The 11,181-nt window shown below is 49.5% G+C and overlaps 1 protein-coding gene and 1 long non-coding RNA gene across 4 annotated transcripts in view; both read right to left on the minus strand.

The window, feature by feature from the left end:
* Positions 1-1,097: 1,097 nt before the first annotated feature.
* Positions 1,098-5,068, minus strand: LOC123027629. The gene is made up of 2 exons (XR_006415539.1): positions 3,682-5,068; positions 1,098-3,309 (listed from the first exon to the last, which is right to left on the minus strand). It is a non-coding gene; the product is annotated as an uncharacterized LOC123027629 (long non-coding RNA).
* A 4,211-nt stretch (positions 5,069-9,279) lies between these two features.
* The window catches only part of ICE2 (interactor of little elongation complex ELL subunit 2), a 23,957-nt gene continuing 22,055 nt past the window's right edge, over positions 9,280-11,181 (minus strand). For all 3 annotated transcript variants that reach the window (XM_044438617.1, XM_044438616.1, XM_044438618.1), the window contains exon 15: positions 9,280-9,758. In XM_044438617.1, the coding sequence (XP_044294552.1) occupies positions 9,540-9,758 (219 nt within the window). In that variant the 3' untranslated portion in view covers positions 9,280-9,539. The remainder of the gene's footprint in view (positions 9,759-11,181) is intronic.

Genomic DNA, 11,181 nt, shown 5'->3' on the forward strand with positions numbered 1-11,181 from the left:
TTACACCAGCACCACATCCAAAGTACTGTGGGAAAGCAAAATGGAAGCTGCTGAGAGCCTCCAAGGCTGCAGCACTCTGCTGTTTCTTTCAGCTAAGAAAGGAGAGCAGAGCAGAGCTGAGTTCATGGCTCTGTTGTGTTAGAAGGTGAGTCCCCTGCCATGAATCTTTGGGGCGGATGCTTGCAAATCAGAGCAGTGGAAAGCAAAACAAAACCACCTCTTTTGCTTTTCAATTCGTGCAGGGCAGCCTATTCCAAAATAAGTATAAAATTAGATTGGAAAAATTCTTGGAAGTTCTAAACAACCAACTGCGGACAGTGAAATGAGCAGTGTTCCCTGCATGATGCAGTAGCACACACGCCACGTACACACACTCGTGTGCGAGAGAGAGAAGAGGTATCATTCTCCACTGCACCCAGAAATTTGACTTCCAGAGACCTACAAACCAGAGCAGAGAATTCTCAGATGGCACCTCTAGAAACTCACAGCACGAATTTCAAGACAGTCCCAAAGAGGGCAAGAAGACGGGGGTGTGCGGTTTTCAGAAATGCAGGGCAGTCCCTGATAATTATACATTCCAAAACATCTTCATTAACAGTGTTTATGTTAGGATCATAAGCTTGAAGAATGGTCCATGGAATACACATAAACAAGAATTATGTAATACTCCTGGAATATTACTAGTATCACAACTTCTGTTGGAGTTACACAACCATGGTACTTTTGCACAGTTAAACACACCCCGAGGGAGGAGACACAACGGTGCAATCAGAAACGAAGCGCCCGTTCTGCTCCCTGGCTCTCACCCCTTTGGTGGTCCCCCAACATGAAATGTGGTCCAACTTTGGGTAAAAGGATTATGGATCAGGAGTTCCTTCTCTTCTTGTTTTCAGTGGCTTACGGTGACCCCATCTTTTGGGGTCTTCATGACCTCTTTTTATTCCATAGGCCACTAGGAAAACCAGAAGTGGAAAAGCAGTTTAAAAACAAAATTTTAGACATTCTTATTTTTGATTGAACGGAGCACAAAACAAATGTAGGTGTTTTCTCTCCAATCGGCTTCCTGGACACTGCTGCAAACAATACAATGTTCCAACTTCTTAAAGTTGTTATTTATTTAGCACAAACCCTTTACAAAGTCTCAAAAATACACTTCCACGTCCCTGTTTTGTTTTCAAACGCAGTAAAGTGCTAAATGTAAAACGATCTGAACAAAAGTAATTTCTTACATTAAAGGCAAACTATCTGAAACTGTCTCCAGCCCATGAATCACACAAGCCTAGACATGTCCTACTCAGAAGTAAATCACATTATTTTGGGGGGGGGGGTCACTCAGGTGCAAACAGAGAGCAGCTGGAATCATTTTTCACCTGAGCCACATTTAACTTTGTCTTTTTCATAGCCTTTAGGGTAACACTGCTGAAAAGCGGTTTCAAAAATCAAGTCTGCTATTAAATGTCAACACTACCAAGTAAATTTGCTTTCCATCACCAATTAATTAAAGATGTACTTGGCTAACAATTACTTTACACAACTCTATTAATAACAGTTTTGTTAGATTCTTGCTTCATTGTTCCCTGTATGGAGCAATGAAGCAAGGATTGCTACTCCCGGTTTTCCCTTTTTGATGCTAGGAAGTACCCAGGTATTAGCCACTGAGCAGCAGATCCTGTTGGGCCAACCACTGGGGTGAGATCTAGAGGTAAAACCCCTACTTTGCACATAAAAAGTCTGGGGTTCAATCCAGAAACCAGTCCAGAAGGATGTGCAATCCACATCATTTTTCACTGCCATGAAACCCATGTGCTGAATTCATAGAAGTCTGAACTCACGTGGATCTGTTGTGGAATTATCTGACATTTTGACACACAGCCTTAACCAACACGCACACACACCACAAAAAGGGCCCTCCACAAGATTCTCCCACCACCTCCAAGCTTAATTTTCCAGGGTTTTGCCACCTCCATTTTTATGTTTTGCAAATGCATGTGGGACTCACTTGGAGTCAAGATACTTTCTTGGAAATAAAAGTAACTCAAGTAGAATGAAACTCTGATTTTAAAAATCTGCTTCATCTGAACAACTGGGACAAAACTCCCTACATCACAGTAAACGTTTGTGGCTAGGCCAGCAGAGCTGAAGGGTTTTGTGGGGTGGGGTGGGGTGGGCTTGTGCGTGCTATTGTAACCTACTGGGACCTGTTTTGGGACTTTCATTCCATTGAAAGTCAGGATACAAGCCATCTAAATATGTTCTCACACACACACACACACTATATGAGAGAGATCGAGATCCTGTTAATTGTGAAAGCATTTCTATTTTATATTTCTGAAGACATTTCACTTTATAAAAGAAAAAATAAAATGTACTTTAAAAACCATCACACCACAGCACCCGACTTCTCCACAAAGTCACCTGGGGGAGTGGGATGAAAATGTTCAGCACCCAACTGTACAATGGCTCTGCCTTGTGTGCACAACACCGCGAAAAACAGTAATTCCTTTTATACCATCTGTGGCAGAGGTTGCTTAGGAACACCCACAATAAACACACAACACACCTGCCAGCCACTCCATGTGTGGTGCATGAATGAAATGTGTGTCAACGAAGCCTGGGTAACAGCTGCAGGATGCTTGTTCAGGGGTATCCGGTGTGCTCTACCCATTTCCTGACTCAGCTGAAACAAAAGCAAATTAAGGTTTGATCATTTTCTTCTGAACCGAGGACCAGTTTCCTATCCGGGATTCACTTTTACCCCAAACTCTTTTAACTCTTTTCCTGTAAATGTCATAGTCTAAAACATGATGCAGTGCGCCCAGAGCAAGAAGCAAACTCTGAGGTCAACACATGGACGAAAGCACAGCAGACCTGGCGTCTGAGGGAGTTCTCCGAGACGAACACTTCCCCACCTCCCTGGATGGCCTAGAATTAGCAATGAGCTGGGAAGTGGCCAGGTTTGCAGGTGACACCAAACTATTCCGGGTGGTTAAAACAAAAAGGGATTGTGAAGCACTCCAACAAGTTCTCCCTAAACTGGAGAATGGGGGGCCAAGTGGCTCAGGGGAAGGAAGTGTAGAGCGATGCGGAGAATAAAGGCCCAGTCTGTGCCAAAAGGGCAGAGCTCTGTCCACACCTCAGTTAAGCCTCTGACATCCTCGGCCGGTTCCAGGCAAACATTAAAAGGGCTACACTGGAGCGAGAAGCGGCCTGGCACAATGGCACCTCTCAAGAAAGGCCCCTTTGTGCAAAGCATCAATGGAGAAGGCATGGCACACTCTATAAAGAAAATGATCTTCCCCCGAAGTGGACCTGTAGGAAGACAGACGGGAGATTCAAAGATAGCCGAGAACAAGCAGAGCAGTACCTTGGCTTCAAAACTGGCTGAGCGCCTTTGCAAACATGCGTGGCAATTTCCTTGGTTTGCCCAAGGTTTGCAGAGTTATGGAGACGGGGTTGTTCCTAGAAAGCTCTGTTTTGTGATCAGGACTGGGGGAAGGATCTCTTGGAAATGGAACCAGATGCCCGGGCACTGAGCACGGGCATATTTTGCACTTCTGGCAAGCGAAGCTGCCCCAGCGTGGATCCTTTCCGGCCTGTGGACTGAGTCACATGGGGCAGAGTGAGGGCCCCCCGTCTGGATTGCTTTGAAAGCAGATTGGGCAGTCCTGGTCGGCCACCCACCCATGTGCCACGGCCGGGTGTGGGCCAAGGAGAATCGCTCAAGGACTTTTCCGACCAAGACATGGTCTCCTCAGTGCTTCTCTCTCCCTCCGTCCCAAGCAAGGTTGGCTGCCAGCTCAGATATTTTATGGACAAAGATGTTTACTGGTAAGGATGGTGCATTCGTCATCCAGCTGTCAAGGAAGCACATCAACATTTTATAGAGAGCCAGATTCATCTACGCAATCTGTGCAGCTGCACCAAGCCAGCGCCGCTGAGGCTGCCCATTTGCTCTAGCAGCCGATTCTAAATGGCATCCGAGAAGGCCCATTAGCAATATTGATTTGCGAGAAGCGATGCTTTCAGCCGACACTTACGTGGTCTGGAGGCCTACAGAAGAGTGCATTCCATCTTTCTTTGTGGGGAGAAACAGGGCAAAAGCAGGAGAAGAGAACGTTCATGTCCTTCCTGGCTGGTACAAATTGATATAGTTCTCTACAGCAAAACTATTTTTATGGTTCTCTTTATAAAGGTTTAAATATCAAAATGTATAAATTTATTTAAAGTTTGTCCATGCCATCCCATTACTAAAAGTCTCTGGATGGCTTACAGAGGACAAAAAAGCAAACAAGCAAAAAGAACAAAAAACCAATAGCATTTGTACAGCACTCTGGCACTTATGGATGCCCCTCTGCCCAAGCTTAGTGCCCTCCAGCTGTTTTGCAGCCCGCTGGATGGGATGACCCATGCATCTGGCTGCCACTTAGCTGATAGTTCAGAAGGGTTTTGCGGTACCTTCGGGACAAACAGATTTATCATGGCACCAGTTCAAGGCAAACCATTCTTTTCTGGCATGCGCTCCATCCGCACATTCATCGTGCAAGACTCTTTTTGGCCTTGGCTACAACCCACGAAACAGAGCAACCGCTGCTGGGACTCCACACGATCTCAGCCCTCCCAGTAGGAAAACCCAGAAGTCCTCTTCAGACACCCCAAGAGGGAAATCCGCCCACGCTGCCCATTTCTGACCGAGCACCTCGCAGCCGACGGAGTGCCTCGGCCCACCCCCAGATGTTCCACGAGCGGACGACAAAGGCCTTTTCATTTCCAGAGCTGCTCACGTTCCACTCAGCTCAGCAGATCCAACTGGCTCCGGGGGGCTCCCGATGATTTAGCCAGAGGCCCAAGTACGCCCCTCCCAAGCCCGCCCTCCCCGCCAGCGGCAGAAGCAGGAAGCTGGACACAAGGAAACAATGACCAATTGTTCCACGGGGAGGGAAGGGCTTCAAGACATGGTATTTCAGAGTCCTGCAGAAGAGCAGCTGGATTTGAGCCCGCGTGGCTGACAGAGCAGGGAAAAGCCTTCTTCACAAAGCAAGGAGCCTTCGCTCCACGCAAGGGGAGCAGCGACATGCCCCCCCCCCCCCCCCCCCCCCCGGAATTTGTGGCGTTCTTGGCCCAGGGAGCCTCCTCTGGCTGAAGTGCCGAGTTGAGGCACAAGAGGGGACGCTGGGTGGCAACTGAAAACGGCAAGCCCGGCCTCATTCCCTCATCCCTTTCCCGCGATGGGCTGGTGAGGCAAGCAGGCCACAAGCCCTACTGAAGTGGCCCCGATTCCTCTGGCAAGGAATCTCTGCTTCCATTTTTATGCTGGGTATATTCTTTGGTGTTTTGCTGCTTGCTTCCTTAGGGCCTTTTGTGATCATCCATAAGGATCAGAATTTACAATATTATCTTCGCAAGCAAATCGTATTATTTTCACGTATAACTTACCGATAAACCAACTAATTTGCCTCAATTAAACTCCCAAGTCTGTGTCCACGCACTCACACAGAGACTGGTAAGTTCCTCTGATCCATTAGGTTGCAAAGGTGCACATTCAAACCCGAATCGGGCCACCAAATTAAGCCTGCTCTCCCACAATAATGCGACACCCTTTTGAAAGTATATGATGCAACGGCACTGCCTTTCACTGTTACGAGCAGCTGCAGCATCCCTGGGGTGCCACCTGGAAGAATGAGGGGGAAGTGGGCGAGGAGAGGAAGGGGAGCAGCCAGGATGACCCCCGTTGTCTGCTAGACTGGTGGGTAGTACCCCACCCCCTTAGGTGTCTTTGAGCCTGGGGAGGGGTGGTAGAAAGAGCGAAAAGTCGAGAAAGTCCCCTGGCTCATACCTCGGCGATGCCTCGATGGCGCTGGACGCCACCTGACGAGAGCTACGCCGTGCCTGCCACAAGACCAGCGGAGTCCGCGGTTCTTGGTGTCACTGCACCGCGCACTTCAAGCCAGCAGCTTTTGAACCCTGTTCAGTGGATGCTGGAAAGATGCTCAGCACGTTCTCAAGGAGGGCTTCCCAAGGAGGAGTGAGTGATGCTGGAAGGGTCTTGTCCTCCAGGATTACCGTCCCCTCACAGGCGCCCACTGCCCAAATGGCACCGAGGCTAATGCAGGCACCTAAGATGGCCCCAGAACTGCTGCCAAGCGCAGGGGTCCCGGGGCGCATAAATCAACACGGGATACATTGCTACCACCCTGCTACCACCAGGCAAACAAAGCAGTTTCTTCACTGAAATCCACCGACGGGGGTTCTGCCAGCATCGCTTGGGGAAACTTTCTGTTCCCTGGAAGCAATTAATTTAAATGCACTGTAAGAATGGCTTTTAAATGTGCAGGCTATTTCACAATAGCTTGGTTAAATTGGCCGTCGCCATGCCTATTTTGCTTTGCTTTTCCTCCTGGGAGGAACCCAGAACAGTTTCCCTCGTCCCCCTCCGCCCCATGGTGTCCTCTCAGTGACCACCTGTTGGGTAGGTGAGGCCAAGCCTGCGACTGGCGCTCTGGGGCCAAGCGGGGTCCAGAACCCGGATTTCCAGGGTCCCCAGTCCAGCACCCCCAGCTCTTGGAACCGAGGAATCGGTAGCCTTCCAGGCAAGCCAGCAAAGATCTGAGCCCTGCTCCAAGGGCAACACAGTTGTCTCTGGCTAAAAGTCCATGCACGTATTCCCAAGAATTCATGATCTCGCTAGGGAGACTACACAGAACTGTTCCAATGAGTGCTGATGTTCAAAAATAGTGGGAGTTTGCAGCTGAACTACGCAGTCTGCATTAGCTTCCAGAATTGGGCCCCCTGGAAGGGGAAATTTTTCACGCAGGGAAAAGGCAATAGTCAACTGGACTTCAAGATGGGAAAACTGCCCAAGGGTAGGCAATTTAGAAAGTGTGTGGTTCAGGCGCTCCAGGGATGTCAAGGTCCAAAGGGGTGACTCCAGGGAGTCTGTTCTGCATGGGCTGATCTATAAGGTCTTACATCTGAGGCAACTGAAGCTAGCCTAGTGCTTTTGGTTTATAAGCTCTCTTCTCACCATCTAGGCCTGCACACGATCTCATCACTACAAAGCTACATTTTTTTTTTTTTTTGCTCCCCTCTAAGCCTGGGCTTGGTTTAAGAATGCATTGTTGTTCTCTTCGGCCCCCTGGCAATCTGTTAGGGCCCTGCTGTTAAGTTGCTGGCGGATTCCCCCAGCCTCCTCCACCCAGCTTGGACCTGTGCATTTGTGAAGGGCACTGGGATTTATCCCTCTTTGCCGGGCTCATGTTTTGCTTCTGCTGATGATCTGAAAGTCTCAAATGATTGCCTGAAGTGATTTAATAAGTAAATAGCACTTACCGTCTCCTCACCCAGGTGCTTAACGTGCTTGTGTGCCGATGCTTCATCGCCAGAGCCCATGTGCTCTCTGGGCACAAGCTGAAGGAATGGGGAGGAAGCAATGGCAAAATGAGGCACAGCCAAAACACTGGCCTTGGTTATCTGAGCTCAACACATTTGAGGCGGATAATTAAGCCTCGGGAAAGCCAGTGGTGGCCCGAGTGCCAGACTGGAACTTGGGAAGATGTGGCCAGGTATTGACTCTCAGACTAACCTGCCTCTGGAGCATTGGACTGGCACCCCAGGAGGGTTGGACTGGCACCCCAGGAGGGTTGGACTGGGCCCCTGGAGTGAAGTTCTGCGCCCCAGGGCTAAATAGTCCCATGCATACGGCCTGCTTAACACCCCTTGAGAGGAGTGGCTACCACACTGAAAATATTCCATTTATTCCTTGTAGCAGCCAATTGACTTACACTGCTGAGCAGTAATGAAGTTCCACCAAATCAAGGAGAATCAGCAGGGGGTAACCCTAGTTAACTTTTACAAGGCTGCCATCCAACTGCACTTCAAACAGGGCTTGTTTGCATGAATTATGCAGTCAGAAGAAGAAGGTGGACTTCAGAGAGGCTGAAAAAATGCCCGAACAGCTTTCTTTCCTTTGAGCAATCAGTGAACTATGGCTGAGAGCCTCACCCTGTTATCGAGCACATGACTCACTGCAAAAGTATGTCTCTTGTGGGAGGTTCCAGACTGGATTTACGGTTTTGAAACAGAATCGAATATTTAGCAATCGCGCTAAAAAAACCCTTTGTTCCTCATCAGTAAGGAACTGAAGCTGCTCACAAGCCTAGAGACAAGGGGTGTTTGCTATGGAAACAGGATGTCAACAAGGCTGCGAATGAATGGAAGGTGGAATCCTGCTCAAAGTGCTTCTGATTCAGGCAATGGTATCTCTCTGCACAGATCTTCCCTTCCCTGTTGCTGGTGCTGCAATGGCAAAGGGCTTCCAGGCAGGCTGTCCTTCTCTCTCCCTGTTACTTGAAGTGGAGCCAAGAATAAACATATTATTCCTAGTTAAAAGGTTGATTTGAATCTGTGTGCTGGCAGGATGGGGCCAGGGCGTTTGCACGCCTGCAGTGGAAAATTCAGCTGATGCCTCTAAGTGTGCTAATCCAAGACACAATTTGCCAGGAAATTCTTCCACTAAAGCCCCACGGAACTGAACAAGAACTGTGCGGGAACCCTGCCATTCTCCTGTCAGCTCTGTTCATCTCAGTGTGGCAAGGCAGGGGCGGCTTCCCCGTGGAATGGGATGCAGACGCCAGATCTGCTCCAATTCTGCTATCTTTTGCAATGCCATGCTGACAGAGGCTTCGACCATGTGAGCAAAGGAAACACAAACAACACAAATGAAGCCTATGGAAAAGTCCAACTCAAAGGGAAAAACTTGACTGCGCAATTAAGGCGTTTTGAATTTTCTGTGTTTCAAGGAACTCTGCGTATGGAGCCCACTTCATGTCCCAAAACTTCCAAAATCTTGCATTTATTTTTAAACATGGTATTATGTTGTAAGTTATCACAGCACGAAGTACTTGCTTCCCGAGGTATTTGGCTCAAGTTGCCATTTAACTGAACAACCAAAAAGATACGGAGAGAGAACTTTAACAAAATTAAAAGCACCCCCACCGGGGGGGGGGGGGGGGGCACACAAAGTACAGGTACCGAATTCTGTACCCCAGCAGAGGGAGTGGGGGGGGGCAGCATTCAGACATACCTGCTGGCCACTTTTAAAATTAAAAAGTAAGAAAAGGAAAGGGCAGTGGCAAACCCCCCTCTGTCCCAAAATAATAGCACAACTGCAACCAGTTGATCTAAGGCCACATTATAGCTAGCTTGGTGCTCATCCAGCAGAGCAGGATGGATGGATGGATGGATAAATAAATAAATAAATAAATAGTCCAGGAACACCCCCCCCCCCGATGTCTAGAAACTTGGCCTACATTAATTCACTGCAGCCTGGCCTAGAAAAAAACAGGCTGCTCCCACCTGCCTCTGAAGGCCTGCATCTACCCGGCAGGGTGCATTCCTCAACCAAACCGTCTCACTGCAGAAAACAGTTAAGCTTCCACAGCACCCTTCTCCCGCGCAGCCGCGCTGCTCTGAGCCGCCCCTTCCGTTCCCTCCAAGGTTTTCACTGCTAGCAAAACCTCAAAGGTTTCCTGCACTCTTCACCCTTACGAAGTCATTTTGTCTTTGCTTGTGCTTGCTTTTTTCCAGAATTTCCAGTTCGGGCCCCGGCTGGCCTGCATACGGATATTTCTCATCGCCGCACTGGTCTGGAGAGCCCCGTGCCTCTTTCGAGAAGGATTAGCTGGCAACGGACTGCTGTCTGTTTCCATGGAGACTTGCTCGCCGCAGCTGGGTGTGCCAGGGCTTGCGTTCGTCCCGCTCATCTAGGAGTGAAACCAACGGGGGGGGGGGGGGAAGAGGAAACTTCAAATCAGAACGAATGCACCAGATGTCACATTTCTACCTGCTTCTAGCTCATATTGGCTAACGTTTGGTCAAAATGAAACACGGGGAAGGTTCTTCTGCTCCTTGGTGCCCTCCTCGAAACTGTTATGGCCGGAGCAAACACTTTCGTCAAACACGGTGGTGAAGGGGCTCCTTGGGATGCACCATGCACCCGCGTGAAGATTTCAGTAGCCGGAGAGTTACTCCTTGCTGTACTCACACCATTTTGAAAAGACACCCAGGTATAGTTTTCATGCCCTAAGATCCCTGGAAACGAAGGCTAAACGATACACAACGATGAACCACAAGCGTGATGTGGTTGCTGTGAGCTGTGAAGCAGGAAGCCTGCAGGGTTAAGAACTTGGCCGTACACACTTCCGTTTTGAGGCGTTTGCATGTGTGTGGGGAAGATTCGGCACGGGATGCTCCACTCGAAGGATTCCCCTCCTCGAGGGCTGGACTGCACCTGGGCCCCTGGAGGCTGCTGACCCTAACCCTACACCAGAAAGAGGGTAGGAGCACCAACCGACAGGAGTCACATGCTGCTTGCCCCAGGCCTAACCACACCTGTTTTGAAGAGGATTCCTGAGAGCTTCCCAGATGAAACCGTCGCCCTAGAGATGGGTGCAGCTTATGAGAACGCCTCCGCGTCTCCCCAGCATTCTACGGCACTCGGCCTCTCAAGCGATTGTGAGACTCCGCGACAACAGCCCTCACCACCCAAAACTCCCCTGTTGCTCTGCCGCCTGCTTTTTCTGCAGCGGCACCCACCCTAAGATGCCCCAGGGTGGAAGCAGCCTCTTACTCTGCCTTCAAATGCTATGCGCTGCTCCTGAGCCCGTGCTCCCATTCTGGACTCTCAATGGTCCCCCTTCAAAAGCAGGTTGCTCTTGGCTTCGAGACGGCATCTGCCACGCTGCCAGTACAAACCGAAGGCCGTGTTGAGGTGACCGACTGGCTCGAGCGACTGCCTCCAGCCCTGCTATCTCAGCCCAAAGACCTTGTTCTGCTACGGGGGTTTTATGGACAGTGACGACCACCCTTCGCCTTGCTTGTACTGAAGCTGGGGCAGCATCAAGCTCACGGAACTCTCCCCAGTCAGCAGGAAGCAAGCATCTTCTGCTCAAATCGGCTTTTCGTGTGGGTTTTCCTGACCAGTGACCCAACCTTTGCGGCGGCAGTGAGAAAACTCTGGCCCTGCAGGTGTTTTGGCCTAGAACTCCCACTGGTTTTAGCCTGCACAGTCAAGGATCGGGGCACATGGGGTATCCCCACTCCTCCTCCATGTTTCCATTGTGTTTAAGTCTGGTTTATTTTATTTATTTATTTAAAACATTTCTATGCCGCCCCCATCGCAACAAA

This window comes from Varanus komodoensis, unplaced genomic scaffold (genome assembly GCF_004798865.1).
Source record: "Varanus komodoensis strain SLA01 unplaced genomic scaffold, ASM479886v1 scaffold33, whole genome shotgun sequence".
Classification (NCBI taxonomy): Eukaryota; Metazoa; Chordata; class Lepidosauria; order Squamata; family Varanidae; genus Varanus; species Varanus komodoensis.